This window comes from Tupaia chinensis, unplaced genomic scaffold (genome assembly GCF_000334495.1).
Source record: "Tupaia chinensis unplaced genomic scaffold, TupChi_1.0 Scaffold143584_1, whole genome shotgun sequence".
Taxonomy (NCBI): Eukaryota; Metazoa; Chordata; class Mammalia; order Scandentia; family Tupaiidae; genus Tupaia; species Tupaia belangeri.
This window is the reverse complement of record NW_006203430.1, coordinates 1,663,496-1,682,188: the sequence shown is the minus strand read 5'-3', so window position 1 is coordinate 1,682,188 and position 18,693 is coordinate 1,663,496. Positions and strand designations below refer to the sequence as shown.

Below are 18,693 nucleotides of genomic sequence, written 5' to 3'. Positions count from 1 at the left end.
TCAAAGTGAGTATTCCCTGATTTTCTGAGATTTGAAATCTAGCAAACTTAAGAATTTTCAGGGAAAAAAAATCCCTACTTGACTGAAATTGATCACTACCAGTAGCCAGTCTCTGCAGCAAAAAGAAAAGAAAGAAGGGAGGGAAAAAAAAGAGAAAGCTATTGGACTTTGACATGTTTCTTTTGCATTTCTAGTGTCAGCACCAAATTTAAAGAAAAACAAATCTAGTTATATTCAAAAACTCATCTAATTTATGAAGTTGTTTCTTTTTGTCTGTTAACGGTGTGAGTGTCTTAAATGAATGAATAACAACAAAAATGCAACAGAAATGATATTTTGAGGTAATTGCCTTCAGAAATTTATATAAAATGTATGTCACCTATGTACTTTCTTTTCCAGTAGCCTTTCAAGTTTCTTTATGTATATAGTTCTGCATGTTTTTGATATTTCTTCAAATGTGTATTGACTAGTTGTGTTAGTGATTGATGTTATAAAACTGGAAGTGATTCATATCTGCATTAATAATTAATTAGCCTTCTGCTAAAAATTGCTTCTCAGGACCAGCAGTTAGCATAATGGCTATGTCACTGAACTCTCATGTAATCGACTGTGGTTTGAGTCCTGGGTGTGTGTGCGTGCATGCCCAAGATCCCAAGAGGAGAATAGAGGAGAAAGGATTGTGGTGTGGCCATCCCCCCGGGGCGGTGATTTCTCGCTTTCTATCTCTCTGTCTCTCTGTCTCTCTGGTGAGTACACACGCCCTGTAGCAGAAACCTCTCAAAAAAAAAAAAATTGCTTCTTTATGGGACCAGCAGATGGCATTGTGATTATGTTGCTGGACTCCAACATGGCCGACCATGGTTTGCATCTTGGACCTGGAGACTCAAGACACACCAGGCACATCTCTATGTGTGCCCAAAATCCTGGGTGGATTTCAGGTTGGGAGAGAATGGAGGAGAAGTGATGAGGTGTGGCCATCCCCCAGAGGGTGATTTCTCACTTTCTTTCTCTCTGTCTCTCTGCTCTGTCTCTCTGGTGAGCACATGTGCCCTATAGCAAACATCTCTCTTAAAAATTTTGATTTCTTTTTTATTCTTGAGTAAATAATGTTAGTCCAAATTATCATTTTAAATTTTATTTTGTACTAATTTCTTAAGAAAGAGAGCTTACAAAGCACAAATCCACCTTATTCATAGCAATAATTAGGCAATGTTATTTATCAAATAGGCTTAACCTGTAAACCTAAATCTCTTTCGTCTGTACAAAGATGAACTTACCTCATGTAAGGGAGAAAACAGCCATGGAGGCAGGTAAGTCCTTCTATGGAGAACTTCCAGAAGGGAGGCATGTGTGGTATCAGGGGCTCTGAAGCTTGCATGAGAGCACAGTCATGCAGAGAGCAGCTGTGCTTTCTGTGGAGAGGAGGCCTTGCTCCTTCCTGCACGTGGGAAGGTGACCTCTGACACTGAACATTCAGGCTATCTGTGTTTTTCAGACATCTGTGGCTGTGATGGATTTAATATATTTAAGTTAAGATTGAAGCCCACATGAAAATTCCTGTCTGGATTCCTCTGTAGAAAGTGGTTTTGATGTGTGCCTACTTTATTTATGTGACACTGTTTATGTGCATTCCAGTGATCATTAACAAAGGCTGCTTGGTGGAAAACCGTGATTAAAGTGGATTTTAAAATGGCTGTATCAGCTGCAGGTTTGGCAAGACTGCAATGACTTTCTGAGTCTCGTGAAAACCCCTGCATCATCAATTTGTGTTCAGCCAACCTTATGTTGAAAGAAAAGGCAGTTTAGTTAATCACGTGAAAAAAAGGGCAAAAGGAATATTGTAGATTTCATTTGAACCAAGCTTTAAACGTCTACATATGAATGGAAGACCTCTCACTTTTCCTATGCTAGGTATAAGACCCGTTTGTCAGCATATGATTGGTGAATTAGAGCTTGTATTAGTTCCTAGAGCTGCCAAGACATTTACCATAGACCCATAGCTTAAACAAGACTGGGTCTTCACAGGGCCCCTGTGCATGTCTGTGTCCTAATCTTCTAGTTCTATAAGTACACCAGTCATATCGAATTAGCACCCATTTCAACGACCTCATTTAACGTAATCTCTTTAAAGACCCTCCTTAAGATACAGTCACACTCTGAGATACTGGAGGTTAGGACTTCAACGTATGTAGTTTGGAGGGACACAGTTAAGTTCATACTGGGGCTTAAGTGAAGACAAATTGTATTTACTTCTTTCTAGCATCCTTTTCCTCTTTATCAGAGGAATGATTCATTCTTGGTACTGCATTTTGGATTAGATATCTATAAGGATCTCTTCCAAAGCTAAGATTTGTCTGACTAGGTTCCTTGTATTGCTAATAATTATCTAAAGCCCCCTTTATAGTTTGCCTTCTCTCTATTCTGACTTTTATTTATCTTTTTAAGCAATAGGAATTTTTTTTTTGAGCAGTTTCAGTTATATAGAAAACTAAGCAGAGGGACCAGCTGATGACATAATGGTTATGTTGCTGGTCTCCCATGTAGTCAACTGCAGTTTGAGTCCTGGATATGGTGGCTTAAAATTCATGTTCAGCATATGGGCCTGAGTACCCAAAATCCCAGGAGGAGAGTGGAGGAGAAGGGATTGTGGTATGGCCATCTCCCCTGTGGAGTGATTTCTCTTCTCTCTCTATCTCTCTTTGGCAAGTGCACATGCCCTAAAGCAAAAATCTCTCTTGAAAAAAAACCAATAATTTTAAAAAAGAGTGGAAAGTAGAGAATTCCCACATGTCTACTCACTTTCTTTCTCCTCTCCAACTTCTGTAACTAATATCTTGTATTAGTGCAGTCTCTTCGACCAATGATGATCCAATATTAATACATGATTATCAGCTAAGCCCATAGTTTACATTAGGGTTCAGTCGTGGGGGTGTACATTATATGGGTTTTAGCAAATGCGTAGCTACATTACAGTATCATAAAGATACTTAGAATATTTTCACTGCCCTAAAAATCCCCTGTTCTTCCTGACTCATTCTTTCCTCCTACCCCTGAGTCCCTCACCACCACATTATTTTTTACTGTCTCCACAGTTTTTCCGTTTCAGAATGTTATATAGCTGGAATCATATAGCCTTTTCAGATTGGATTATTTCACTTAGAAATATGCATGTAAGACCCTTCTATGTCTTTTTGTCCCTTGAGAACTCGTTTCTTTTTTATCACTGAATAATATTCCATTGCCTAGATTCACCATAGTTGGTGTGTCACTTCATCATGGTATCGAAGGGCTTCTTGGTTGCTCCTGAGTTTTGGCAATTACAGATAAAGCTGCTATACACATCTATGTGCAGGTGTGGACGTCAGTTCTCGGTTTGTTTGCACAAATGAACTGCCAAGGGGCACAATTGTTGGATCATATGGTAAAAGTTCATTTTTCTAAAAAACTGCTAAGCTGTCATCCAAAGATCTGTGCCATTTTGTATTTACATCCACAAAAAATGAGAGCTCCTGTTTTCTACATTCTCACCAGCACTTGATTTTATCAATGTCTTGGATTTTAGCCATTTTAATAAACATGTCGTTGACTGACTTTTTCATATATTCAGATGTATCACTGTGAGAAATACAGTTAACATTACTACTAATGTAATATAATTTGCTATTATCATCCAGAATCCAAACAGAAAAAGACATTGGAAATCAAAGAACAATATTATCACCACTGTACATGATGCAAATTTGTGAGTAGTTTGAGTTTATTTTGAAAACAAATGCCCCAGTAAAATATTCATAAGGCGTACTTCAGATTAATGTGTATAAATAGTTATACTCAAAAGCACAAAGAGACATTGATGATGTATCAGTTCTCTCTAGAAGCACTTTGGGTTTTGAGCAATTGCTGCTGATTCTGTTTAATTTTTTTTTCGAATGTGTGTATTTAAAGGTGTACATCTTGATGACTTACTATACATATCTGCTATGATATAATCACCACAATCACTAGATGGACGTAGTCATCATTTCACATAGTTTTCTGTGTGTGTGTGTGTGTGTGTGTGTATATATTTTTGGGCACACACATACAGTGAGAACACCTAATATGGTGACACAATGATACTCCAACTGGGCCCACTTAGGAAGGTCCCAAGCTCACATCCCAGAGCCCCCTTAGACCTGAGGGGCACACGTCTGTGATCAGAGTGGTTGAAAGTGAGGATGGATTGCAGTGCGAGGAGCTATTGGGGGTGTGTGACTTGCTGCCTCTTTCTGTCTGCCTGTCTTAATCTCTTTTGTTCTCATGGAGAAAATACACTTTAAAAATAATTCTAAAGAAATCAGCAGTTAGTGTAATGGCTATGTCGCTGGACTCCCACATAGTCGACCGCGGTTCGTGTCCTGGACCCGGTGGCTTAAAACTCACGCTGGGCACGTGTGCGTGTGTGCCCAAGATCCCGAGAGGAGAATGGAGGAGAAGGGATTGCGGCATGGCCATCCCCCCTGGGGGGGTGATTTCTCGCTTTCTGTCTCTGTCTCTCTCTCTCTGTCTGGCAAGTGCACACGCCCTATAGCAAAAACCTCTCAAAAAAAAATAAAAGAAATGACTCTGGTTAAAAAAAAAAATTTCTAAACACAAAGTTACCCTCTGGTATATTTCTGGTATACAGTACTGTATTGTTACCTATGTTACCTATAGTCACATTAGATCTTCAAAACTTACTGCATAACTAACACTTTGTGTAACTTAACCTTTCTATCTCGTAACCAGCATCTCTCCAGCCCCTGGTAGCAGTCATTCTGCCCTCTGCTTAAATTAATTGGGCTATTTTAGATTCCATGTATAAGAGAGATCATGCCATATTTCTCTTTCTGTGTGTGATTTATACTGATTCTGGGATTGAAATTTTTTGGTGTCTTCGTTTCAGGTCTTCCAAGTTGCATATGTCATCATTAAAGCTGCCAATGCACCCCGACCTGGAAACTGGATTTTGGAGCGTTCTCTGGATGGTACCACATTCAGCCCCTGGCAGTATTATGCAGTTAGTGACACAGAGTGTTTGACGCGGTATAATATAACTCCAAGACGTGGGCCGCCCACCTACAGGGCGGATGATGAAGTGATCTGCACCTCATACTATTCTAGACTGGTTCCACTTGAGCATGGAGAGGTACTGTACCAATGCAATGATAAGTTTCTTCACCAGAGCCCTCCTCAGTGTTAAGATAGTCAAATTAAGAGCCAACATTAAATACTCAAAATTCAGTTCTTTCAATATAAAGACCCTTAATATAACTATTCAGAACAGTCTTGAATATGTCCATTATGATTCATTTCAGTATGGATATATCGTATCATATTGATTTATTCCCTTTAAAGAGAACCCTCAATCTTGAGGGGCCTCAAAATGATGATTTAATAACTCTACCAGATCCTCCTTCGGTGCAACTTTCCCATAAGAGGGCAACGACATTTGCTAAAATATTCAAGACAGAGATAAAATGCCTCTAGAAGATACTAGAGGTCTTAAAACAGTTCATGGGAAATGTGTATTATGAAAACACTATGTATGGACTTCAAAAACTTGTTTACACTGATGTAAACCCATACTTTAATGCCATCTTTTTATGTGTTTTTTGAAGTCCTTTCATGTGCCTCCCAATTTTCTCCTTGAAGTTCTCCTTGTCTTTGGAGGGCATTGAGGACCACAAGATGTTCACAAAGTCTTACAGCTCAGCTCTGACTTCACTAAAGTCAGAGTGTAATGAAAAACAATCCATTTTTTAGTAGCACTGGCTTGATGAGATAAAACTACAAAGCGCTCTTCACAGCAGGAACACTGAAGCAAGCCCTACATTGTTTCAAGGGTAGAAATTAATAAAGAGTGGGTATAATTAAGATGTTTGGCACATTTTCCTTGCTCTCTATTCATGACATGTAGAATTTGCTTCAGAACAGTGGTAGGCTAATGACAGATGATAAATATCTTTACCACAATGGCAAATGTCATCCTGTTAAAAGTTTCCAGTGGTTCTAAGACACTGGAATAGATAGCATCAATGTATTGAAAATATAGTGAGATTATGCTAATTAATTGGTAATTAACCAATATTGGATTTTTACAAGATCCTAGTATTTTTTAAAATAGTATTTTTGTCAAATTTTGTCCAGAAGGTAAACAACCAGAACTACATGAAGAGTCTTCAAAAAGCATATTAAGAAAAAAGCTATGCATGGATTTAAAAAATTGTTTAAATTTAAATTGTGTACCCAAATATATTCATACTTTAATGCCATATTTTCAGGGTCTTTTTAAAATTCCTTCATATTTTTGCATGCTGAAAACTGATATTTGTTATTTTGATGTCTTCATCTTCAGATTCATACATCACTAATCAATGGCAGACCAAGTGCAGATGATCTTTCCCCCAAGTTGTTGGAATTTACCTCTGCAAGATACATCCGCCTTCGCTTACAGCGCATTAGGACACTCAATGCAGATCTCATGACTCTTAGTCGAAGAGACCCTAAGGACCTTGATCCTATTGTTACAAGACGAGTGAGTATATGACAGTGCTCTTGATCAGTGTAAAATTTTAATTTTAAATAAAGGCAGTAGTCTTTTCTTTTCTTTTCTTTTTTTCTGATTGTTGTTTTCCTCTTAGGTTGACCTTTATTTCTTCCCAACTGTTATATCCTTATTTTATTAAAGACCACTAGGTATGATTTGTTACAGAGCCACCTTTAAGCTAGGTAACATCATTGTCATCATGTCCTCAGGCCTTCTATCTCTGCCCATCCCCAGAGTGCCATAATGTTGTGAGTATAAGGGCCTACATTCTGGTCTGATTCCACATCCGATTTTTATCAAGTGATTTTTTTTGGTTGCTTTTAATATCAAATTTTATACTTTAAGAAATAATTTACATCCAGGAACATGTATTGATTTTATATGTTTAATTAAGTATACAGGGTTTTTGTCAGAATATTGTCATATGCCTTGATAACTCAGGAGGATAATTATTAGGTAATAGGATATGTAAAATTTTTTAAGACACTGCTTCTCTTTTATCAAAAGTAATTTCACTGTTTTACCATCAAACCAGTAGCATGTGAGAGATCTGCTTGTATCATATTTTTTCAAATACTTAGGGTTGTTAGCCATTGTTCTAATGTATGTGTTTTGGCATCTCCTTGTGGTATTACTTGTATTTCTTGAGTGACTTATGTCGAACATGTGGTTGTTAATATCTTATCCCATTATTTGTCGATTTTTAAATTGGTCTATCTTTTCATTTGTTAGTTCTAAAAGATCCTTATATTTTTTGTACAAGTTCTTCACCAAATGGGAAAAATCTTTTCTCTGTCTTGAATTTTCTTATTCATGTTCTTAACTATGACTTTTGAAGAGATTTTCTTTTAGATTAAATCCAATTTATCATTTTTTCTTTGATGATTATGTTTTCTGTGTCCTTTCAGAACAAATATTTGCGTATCCCATTATCCTGTGTTTTCTGCTAGTGGCTTAGTAGTTTTAGCCTTTGTATCTTAATTCATCTCAAATTAATTGTTTGGTGTGAGGTAGGAATTAAACTTTCTTTTCCCCCATAGGCATATATAGTTGTTAAAAATACTTTCCTATCTTCCATTAAATTCAAAACTATTTGGCCATATTATTGTGGCTCTATTTCTGTACTCTTTAGTATTCTATTGATCTATTTGTCTATCTATATGCCAAGAACTTACTTACCATACCTTGATTGTAAGTCCTGAGGTAACATTATGCTCTAGCTTAGCTCTTTTTCAAGACTGTCTCTGCTCTTCTAGATTTACTATATTTCCTTATAAATTTTAGAATAAGTTTATTCATCTTTACCCAAAAATAGTCAAAACCTGCTAAGGTTTTCAGTGGGATTCCATTAATTCTTTAGATCAATTTGGAAAGTATTTTGAAAGATATTTTAACAATATTGAATCATCAATCCACAAACATACTATCTCTGTCCACTTATTTAGGTTGCTATTCCTCTTGGCGATGTTTTACTGTTTATTTGTAAAGCTCTTGTTCAGTAATGCAGGAAAAAGAAATCAAAGGGATACATCGTGCACAGTTAGATTAAACCATTGTTCTTTGTAGGTAACAGGTACTGTGCACATAGAAAAGCCTATTAAACAACTGCTGGAAATAAGTGAATTCAGCAGTGTTACTATGGATAAAATCAAGCAAAAACAAATTGCATGAAAAATAAAATCTAAAAAGGTGTTTTGTAACACTAGTGTGCAAAAATATAAAGAAGTAGTAAGAGGAGATCCTAAGAGGAAAGTACTTTATTCTGTTAATGAGGTGATTTACCTTCTTTTATTTGTATGTGTTAGATTAACTTTGCACTCTTGAAGAAGTTCTACTTGGTTATGATATAGTATCCTCTTTATATGGTGCTGTATTTAATCTGCCCTTTTTGGGGGGAAGAAGGGGGAGAAAGAAAGTAAGGGGGCTATTTTTGACAGAAGCTCAGTGTGCTGCCAGTCCTCTGCCTCAGTTAGCTAGGACCACAGGAGCATGCCCCCACACCTAGCCTGCAAACACTGAGCTGGGAACAAAAGCCAGACTTTCCACTGTAACTGGGCATAAGTTGGGAAGTTCTTTGAGACTTTTTTGGTTTTGTCAAAGAGCTAATTTGAGAATTATTTCATTGGGTTGTTGAAAAAGTCATGATGCCATTTTTGCATAGAAAAACATGTCATGACTTTTCCAAAGATGACCAATAATTGATTGCAAAGATACTTTGTGCATGAAACATAATTTACATATATATGTGTGTGTGTGTGCATATATATATATAATTATTTTTTTGATTATCAATAACAACTCTTAAACCACCAGAGACCTTAACCCACTTAACCAACTTAAACACCATATGTGGGCTGCCAGGAATTTCTAGTCACTAAAATAAAAAAGGTGTTAACATTGTTTGTAACTTTCTTTCTTTCTGTAGTATTACTACTCAATAAAAGACATTTCTGTTGGTGGGATGTGTATTTGCTATGGACATGCTAGTAGCTGCCCATTGGATGAAACTACAAAGGTTGGTTCTAGGATTTTGCATTTTACTGAAACTTCAGAATGGAAACTGTAGCTAGAATGTACACATTACTTGTTTTAATAAAAGGCAAATGTTTAGATATAAAATTATGCTGCAAAAATATATGTTTAATTGGTTTTACTTTTTAAATATCTTTATTTTACTTTGTTTGGAGGATATATTTCTAATTAAGTCCTTACTATGATTTTGAATTTGGAAAAAAGATCCATAACATAAAATGTATCATTCTAAACAATTTGCAGTGTCCAATACTGTGACTGTATGGATTTTGAAACTCTTCTTTCTCAAAAGATAGTCAAGAAAAAAACTTATGAAACTATAATGTTAACTTTTTTAAAAGGGGGTTCACTGTATCCCATTTTCTCTCCTTCCATTCTCGCGTTACTAAATCAAAATAAAAGAAAGGGTATCTGTTTTAGCATATTACTAGGTAAATAACATGACATCTACTTTTGGAACATTTCTTGGGCCGGCTAGGTAGCGTAGTGGTAAAGGTGGCTGGATCCCATATAACTGACTGTGCTTAGAGTCCCAACCTAGTGGCTTGAGAAACACCCCGGGTGCATGTGTGCTTGCCCAAAACCTTGAAAGGAGAATGGAGGAGGAGGGATTGTGGTATGGCCATCCCGAGGAGGAGTGCTTTCTCTTTCTCTCTCTCCGTCTCTCTCCAGCACACATGTCTTATAGTAAAAACAAAAACAAAACAAATAACACTCACTTCTTATTTACCCCTTGAGTAGGATTTTTTCAAATTTAATTTATTTTTATTTCTATCGTGAGAGTGAAAGTCAGAGAAAGAAGTAAGAGAGAGAACCTTCAACAGTGTCATATGCTCTGGCCCCACACTCCAGCAATTATGGGCCCACTTGCCCAACGTTTATGGGTCAACAAGAGAACCAAACCCATGGTCTTCCACGTGGATCCAACATCACTTGGGCAGTATGTTCATGCTGCACCACCAGCCCAGCTCATGGATTGTTCTATTTTTCATGCTGAAAATATATATAGATGAACATCAAGAAAATTATCATAGGAGCTTCCAACTCCTTAACATCAATGTATTTTTTTTAGAAATGTTTTTGTTGTTAACTCATATTTTAATTTTGCTTTCTTTTCCCTCACTTCTTTTTTTTTTCTTTGGAGAGGTTTTTTGCTATAGGGCGTGTACGCTCGCCAGACAGACAGAAAGAGACAGAAAGACAGAAAGCGAGAAATCACCCCCCAGGGGGATGGCCACGCCACAATCCCTTCTCCTCCGTTCTCCTCTCGGGATATTGGGCATGCACGCACACGCTCCCGGTGTGAGTTTTAAGCCACCGGGTTTGGGACGTGAACCGCGGTCAACTACATGAGAGTCCAGCGACATAGCCATTACGCTAACTGCTGGTCCCCATCACTTCTTTTTGTAACCAGGTTGTATGTATATATTTTTCTCTAAAATATAGATGCCATTTCATTTTGTTCGCTATGTCATGTATGTTTGATTATGAAGTCTTGCCACATGTTTGACTATGTAGATCCTTTTTATAATAAAATTAAGAAAAATAAGCAAGTAAATTTTCCAATCATATTTTGCATTCTTATTGTTCAGAAACTACAGTGTCAATGTGAACATAATACCTGTGGTGAGAATTGTGACAGGTGCTGTCCTGGGTACCACCAGCAGCCATGGAGACCTGGAACCGTTTCATCTGGAAACACCTGTGAAGGTAAATGCTTTAAAAATGTGGAGAATGTGGTTGTTTTCCTCTTAATATGGTTAGGTTTATGGTGGCTTTAGAGATTTTATAATTGGTATGTAATTGCCTTCTCAGAAATTCAAATAGTTTCCAAAGCTGTAAATTATCTTAATAAAGTTTAAGCTATTGAGGATTAAACGTGTCTCCATATTAGCAACTTGAAATGCCACTTTTATCAACATTTACACAGTGTTCCATTATATGGATGTGCTATAATTTATTTAAACAGCTACCTATCGAGAGGTATTTTGGTTGTTCCCAGCCTGCTAATGCAAACACTGGTGCAGTGATTAGCCCTATACATGTCATTCACAAGTGTACAAGTGCTTGTGCAAAAGATGATCCTAGAGATGGATTACTGGGTCAAATGGGTATGCACACGTATTATTATATTATGTTTTGCTTTTTAATTTTTTTTGCCAGAGGCTGTGCGCAGTCACTGAAGAGAGACAGAGAAAGAGGAAAAGTAAGAAAGCCCTCCCATGGGGCACGGTTGTATTGCTGGCGCTTTTCCTCCATTTCTCCCTCTTTTCAGTATTTTGGACACATACGTCTATGCACCCAGTGTGATTTTCAAGCTGCCCTGTCTAGGACTCTATAATTGTGCATGTGGGATCCACCATTTTAACAACTAGGATCAGAATATATTATTTTTATCTTCATTTTTAAATTTTTACTAGAGGGTGTATGCACTTGCTAGGGTGAGACAGAGAGAGAGAGGGAAAGTGAGAAAGCAGCCCCCATGGGGTATGATCATACCGCGTTCCCTTCTCCATTTCTCCTATTAAGATATTGGGCATGCACGCACATGCACCTGTATGTTTTTCAAGCCACCGGGTCTAGAACTCGAACTGCATAGTTAGCCATTTAGAATTCAGCTATCTCAACCACCACACCACTGGTTGGTTCATATGCATTATTTTAATAGCACTACCCATTGTCCTACGTAATATGAAAGATCTTTAAGATGTCCATTCACGAACTTCTTATGTATTATGAAAAAATTATGCTTGCAGATTTTTGCATTCTAATAAACTTGTACGGTAATTCCATGTTTCTACAAACTTTTTGACGTCCTCTGGTATTATCTATATCCTATTTAAGTTTCTAGAATTTTCATTCAATTTGGAGTCATAGGAACACTTAGAGAAATAAGGGTTTTCTTTAGATAGGACGAGATGTGTACACTAATTGAGATGCTAAAATATTTTCCTAGAATGTAATTGTCACAATAAAGCCACGGACTGTTATTATGATGAAAATGTTGCGAATCAGAAGAGAAGTTTGGATACTGCTGGACAGTTCAGAGGAGGAGGGGTTTGCATAAATTGCTTGCAGAACACCATGGGAATCAATTGTGAAACTTGTATCGATGGGTACTACAGACCACACAAAGTAAGAATATTTCTTGGCCATAACAGCTTGTCTTCCTGAGGTTCAAAAGAGACTTTGCCATGTGTCGGCTTCTATGTTGGAGACTCATGTTCTGTCATAACATTTTATTTATATTTCTGTTATGCCAGTTATGTTCTTCAAATATCTATTTCCTACTCTAACCTATTTTCTTGCTCAAGGTAGAATGTCTGTTCATTGTTTAACTTGAACTCGGGGGCTCTTTGTTGTCAATCACAGATAATGCTAGCTATAGATGTGAAGATTCAGTCAGTAACTAAAGAAGCTGTTTCTTGCCCATAGAAGGTGTGCTGTCAGCTCTCAGTTGACTTAAGATGTGCTTGTTAACGTAGGTATTTGTGGTGGTCTGGTCATACCCAATGCTCGGTATGTGGCTCTGAGAGAGAGCAGGGAGAGCAAGCCCAGGTAGCAGTGGTAATAGGCAAGGATGACAGTTTGCTAATGAAACAACCTGCTGTTACCAACAAAAAAATGTTTGGGGTTTCCTGGATCAAGATCACCTTATATTTCTGAGACCTAAACCCTTTGGGACACCTTGAACAAGAAGCTGATACTTTGTCATTAGTATTTTTGTTGATATCATTACTCATATTTCTGTTATTTCTATTAAGATAATCCAGGACAACCTCTGTGTTTCAGGTTTCTCCTTATGAGGATAAGCCTTGCCGTCCCTGCAACTGTGACCCTGTGGGGTCTCTCAGTTCTGTCTGTATTAAGGATGATCTTCATTCTGACTTACACAATGGTAAGTGCTCAGTTCACTTTTCTGTTTGTAATTGAGTTTTTAAAGTTTATTTATTTTTCCATAAGTAAGTAAGAGAGAGAGAGAGACAGAGACCCAGAGAAACCATGCCTCAACAGGGTCTCATGCTGTGACCTGTCCCCAGTTTCAGTCCGTCTCTGATCATGGGCATGTGTATGCCCTTGTGTGTTTGGGGAGGTCTGTTGATTTGAACCTGGAGCCTTTCCATGTGGATCAGCTTTGCTGAGTATTGTGATACAACAGTATAACACTACTCCCTTGTTTTTCTTTTGTGGAAGATTTTTTCTTTTTTCTTTTTCTTTTCTTTTTTGGTTTTTTTTTTTTTTTTTTTTTTTTTGAGAGATTTTTGCTATAAGGTGTGTGCACTTACCAGAGAGACAGAAAGTGAGAAATCACCCCCATCGGGATGATTGCAGTGATGGCCATATTGCAATCCCTTCTCCTCTTGGGGTTTTGGGCATGCACATAAACATGCCAGGCTTGCGATTCAAGCCACTGGGTCTGGGACTCAAACCGCATTCAGCGCTGTGGGAGTCTAGTGACGTAAACATTATGCCACCTGCTGGTCCCTGGCCTGTGCTTTGGTGGAAGATTTATTTATACATGGTGGAACTACTAATGTGTAGCAATTTGGTGAGATGAGATTTTTGTTCACTAGATATTTACCAAGCACGAGCCAGGAAGTTCTCCACACCTAGGAATATATTCTTGAACAGGTTGGTCAAGATTCCTGCTCACAGGTAGACAGTAAACAGTACAGGGGAATTCAATGCCAGGTGAGGATAGTGCCGTGGGCATGAAGCAAAATAAAGACTGGTGATTGGAGGGAGATGGGCTATGGGGTGACAATGCTGGAGTGAAATGGCATTTGAGCAGGTAATTGAGCATTTGATGGAGGCAGAAATAAGGTTCAATTTAAAGCAGTGTGTGGAACATAGTAAATAGCAATTGCTCTATTTACCTCGTAGAAGACACTCGAAGGGCTTTTGCATACATCATCTCACGAAGCAAGCAAATCCTCCAGTTAACTTGGTAAATGTCAGTGTTCTTTCTGTTTCAAAAACCCACAAATGGACTTGCAAATACCAGTCTCCTGAATAGCTTGCATCTGTTCAAAGACATCTGTGACCCCATCAAATTCTCAGCCACTGACAGTGGATATCAACTGGATATTGACCCAAAGGGATGAATGTGCAGCTATGGGAATGTGAAGGGAAAACATGACATGATTTATATGTGCTACCCATGACGGGGCAATGATGATGGTGATGGTAGCAATTACCCTGCCTGGGTTCATTTAAAAATGTGTCATTTAAGGTTTTCAACCCAAGTGGGTAGAAATTCTTTAACCCCTTTTATAGGCAAGGAAACTGCAGTACAGGGCAGTTAAGAAACTCGGTCAAGGTCAGATGACTAAAAAGTTTCAGTGGCTTTAAAAGTAAAGATGGTGCTGGGTCAACCTGGATGTACAGTGGTTAAGTGCTGTGCACGGAGAGCTGGATCCCATATGGCCAACCATAGCTTAACCCTGGCCTCAGCTGCTTGTGACAGCTGAGTATGAAAGGCATGTGTGCATGCATACTCTGAATCCTGATGGGATGGAGAAGTGGAAGAAAGAGGACTGTGGCCAGACCACATCTCACTGGACAGTGCTTCCTCTCGCTTTCTCTCTGGTGCATGCATGCTTTCTCTGGCAATAAAAGGGAAAATAAACAAGTGAAAATAAAGGATTTTTTTTAAGGCAAAGATAGTACTTGCTGCCCACTAGCTCTTCCCTCTGTGCTTCTTATAAAAACAGTTTTCTGAGGCCAGCAGTTGATGTAGTGGTTAAGGCACTGGACTCCCATGTGGTTGACTACAGTTGGAGTCCTGGACCCAGCAGCTTAAAATTCATGCCTGGTACATGTGCAGGTGTGCCCAAAATCCCAAGAGGAGAAGGGAGGAGAAGGGATTGTGGGGTGACCATTCCCTCTGGAGGTGATTTCTTGCTTTCTGTCTCTCTAGTGAGTGCAGGTGCCCGATAGCAAAAATCTCTTTCCCCCGAAACAAGAGAAAAAAAAAAACAACAATTTTCTAGTTTACTACCATGTAAAGTCTACAAGTTAATTATAGTCCTTACATTTTTAATAATTGAGTTACATAATCATATAATTAAACGATATAATTTTTATACTTAGATTATAATTATATTTTGATGTTTTCTTCTGTATTCATGGATGCAACCATCAATCAACAATGTCTTCTAATAGGAAGACATTTTCATCAACCCTTAAAGGAATCCTTTACCTATTAGTAGTCCCTCCCCATTTGCCTCTATATCTTCCCCCTTCAGCCCTATAACACTAGGAATTCAATCATCTTTTTCTCTATAGGATTGCTAATCTGAACATTTTATATAAGTGGATAGAATACAAGGAACTTCAAAAAGATCATGGAAAATGGAATTAAAGTACAAATTTAGTTTGGTTCAAAAAAGTTTTGAAATTCATGCATAGTTTTTTTTTTAAGCATTTTTACTGTAGGACACGTGTGCTCTTATGATCATCAGAGAGTGAGAGACAAAGAGACAGTGAGAGAGAAAGTAAGAAATCAGTCCCCTAAGAGGGATGACCACACTACAATCCCTTCTCCTCCATTCTCTTCCTGAGATTTTGGGCATGTGCACACACACTCCTAGCATGATTTTCAAGCCACTGGAGCTGGGACTTGAACTGTGATCAGCTACGAGGGAGTACACAACACCTTAACCACTATACCACCTGCTGGCCCCTGCATAGTTTTTGTTTGTTTGTTTGTTTGTTTGTTTTTAATATGCATTTTCCATGATGTTTTCAAGACTGTGGAGTTCCTGCGACTGACTGTTTTCATTCAGTACTATGTTTTTTAGAGGTCATCTATGTTGTAGCATGTTATCAGTATTTCATTCCTTATTATTGCTGAATAATATTTCATAGTGTGTAGATACCATGTTTTATCAGCTGCTGGACATGAGAGTTTTTCTACTATCTAGTTATTATCAGTCATGCTACTGTGAACATGAGCAAGTTCTTCTGAGGCTCTATGTTTGCAGTTTCCTTGAGAACAGAATTGTTGGGTCACATGCTAACTCGATACTTACACCATGACTTTGAAATAATGCCGAACTATTTTATAAAGTTGCTGCGCTATCTTACATTCCCACCAGCCCCTGTGGATCTCATCTTTGTTTTCTTTCTTTAAGTCAGAAGGTGGAAACTATGACCCATAGGCCAAATCTCACTCCCTGTTTCTGTGGAACACGGCCATCTGCCATGTGTTGCCTGTGACTGTGTTCAAGCAATCATGGCGGCTGAGTTGAGCAGTTGAAAAACAGAGACTGTATGACCAAAAAGCCCAAATATGCAGGCTGGCTTATTAAAGGGGAAATTCTGTCAATCACTGCATGTTGCCATTATGTTTTCTCCAGGGAAGTGGCCAGGTCAATGTCCGTGTAAGGAAGGGTATGCAGGAGAAAGATGTGATCGCTGCCAACTTGGCCATAAGGGTTACCCAAACTGTGTCCGCTGTGACTGCAGTCTGGCTGGCAGTGTGAACAACGACCCGTGCACAGAGCCGTGTCTTTGCAAGGTGAGTGTGGAGGTCCGAGAGGCCCCTGAGTTTCTTTGAGAGTCTCTGAAAAAGGAATGCATCCTATTGGCTCAGATGGCGAGTTCTTTTAGTTATGTCTTCCACAAGAAGGAGAGCTAGAGAGAGACAGAGAGATAGATATCCCCAACACTCTTCACACTGCAGTCCACCGTTAGTCTCAACCAGGCTGGATCACAGGCACGCTCATGCTTATTTGGTGTGTGACAGAGATCCCAGGATATGAACTCAGACCCTTTCCCATGTGAATCTAGTTGCATTACCACTGAGCCACTGCCTACCCCCTCAGATGATCAATTGTTCTTTTGTTTGTTTGTTTGTTTTTTAAGAGGTTTTTGATATAGGACGCATGTGCTCGCCAGAGAGAGAGAAAATGAGAAATCACCCCCCGTGGGGAATGGCCGTGCTGCAATTCCTTCTCCTCCATTCTCCTCTCTGGATCTTGGGCACACACACACATGCACCTGGCATGAGTTTAAGTCACCGGGTCTGGGATTCGAACTGTGGTCGACTACATGGGAGTTCAGCGACATAGCCGTTAGGCTAACTGCTGGTCCCAGATGATCGATCTTTGAGCAAGGCAGTAAGATTAAAGCAGAATGCTTGCTTCCTTATTCCCATTCTCAAGAACCATAGCAAGTTGCACACCTAGCTGGCCATATTATATGTTCTGAGACTTAGATGGGCACCTAGTTTCCTGGTTTGGTGCCTTTGAGCAATGGCTGTGTATCCCAAAGATATTTCTATGATGTCTTAAGTGAAACCAAACACTGCACACTATTTCTTAGGCTTTGCTTAATTCTCCTATGACATTCTTTTCCAGCTGGGTGTTTGGAGGAAAACCAAGTAAATACTAAATTTCTAAGAACACTAATTAAAGATGGATATGTTATTTTGGATTTATTTTTAAAAGGAATTGAAGAATAATAAGAAATGCATTAATATGGTACCAATGAATGTTTAATTTATCCATCTGACGTTAATAACAGTTTCCCTTTAATTCATAGGCTTTCCCTTAGAACCTTATGTGCGTATCCCCATATTAGCAATCTCAGGCGTATGTCATATATGACCAAAAATCCTTCCTGTTTATGAATAGGACAGTGACGTAGCCCTCATCAGATTTCACAGTGCTTCTATCAGCAACATAAAAGATTTAAAACCAAACCAAACAAGCCACTTAAATATAGTCGCCCAGCTTTAAGACCCTTATCTTGTTCTTGACTACAAGATCCAAAGTTATTTATTTCAAACTACCTCTTCTGGAAATATTGATTTGATGAAGCTTCACATTTATTTTAAGGTGTTGATTTATTTATTTACCTGGTTCTGTGGATTGCTGAACACCTTGCTTGTTAATGTTGCTTTATTTTATCTACACCCGTTGGTTTCAAAGCTAATCTTTTACTCTCCCTTGCAGAAAAATGTTGAGGGAAAGAACTGTGATCGTTGCAAGCCAGGATCCTATAACTTGAAGGAAAGCAACCCGCAGGGCTGCTCTGAGTGCTTCTGCTTCGGTGTTTCTGATGTCTGCGACAGCCTTTCTTGGCCGGTTGGTCAGGTGAGAGGCACGAGCAGGGATTTAAGAAGCAGGTGGTCTCACATGAGCTCGGTGAAGCAGTGAGGCTGACTTTCCCTGGGGTACTGGCTCTTCTCTTTGAAACAACACTGGCATGGGTCAAGGCAGCCACTACTGAAATTGTCCCTAAACTTTCTTGATAAGTCAAGTTTTTATTTCCACATACCTTTCTCTGTGGAAACAGTAGGATGATATGGTATTGTAGAATGCATTGTGTTTAAATGTAGTCCGTGGGGAAATGCATGGTGTGAGGAGGGCAGATCTCACTCCACCTGCTCCACTGGTCTCATGCCAAGAAGCACATCAGGACATGGGGTCATAAGAATGGCCCAACTAGAAGAAGCTGGGCAGGAGCTCTCTAGTGGTAAGAGTGGATACCACAGTAAGCAGCACAGGGCTTATGAGGGCAGATACGTTGTTTTGGTAATGGGGAGTTCTGGAAGGATGAGTTTTAGAGAGATGCCAAAGATAACC

General features: G+C 38.8%; 1 protein-coding gene across 1 annotated transcript in view; it reads left to right on the top strand.

Annotated features, from left to right (window-relative positions):
• Window positions 1–18,693, top strand: part of LAMA1 (laminin subunit alpha 1) — a 142,001-nt gene that overhangs the window by 23,346 nt on the left and 99,962 nt on the right. The window contains exons 4-11 of the mRNA XM_006164146.3: window positions 4,925–5,167; window positions 6,377–6,556; window positions 8,994–9,083; window positions 10,693–10,810; window positions 12,057–12,235; window positions 12,893–12,998; window positions 16,462–16,622; window positions 18,061–18,201. Coding sequence (XP_006164208.1) covers window positions 4,925–5,167; window positions 6,377–6,556; window positions 8,994–9,083; window positions 10,693–10,810; window positions 12,057–12,235; window positions 12,893–12,998; window positions 16,462–16,622; window positions 18,061–18,201 — 1,218 coding nt within the window. The remainder of the gene's footprint in view (window positions 1–4,924; window positions 5,168–6,376; window positions 6,557–8,993; window positions 9,084–10,692; window positions 10,811–12,056; window positions 12,236–12,892; window positions 12,999–16,461; window positions 16,623–18,060; window positions 18,202–18,693) is intronic.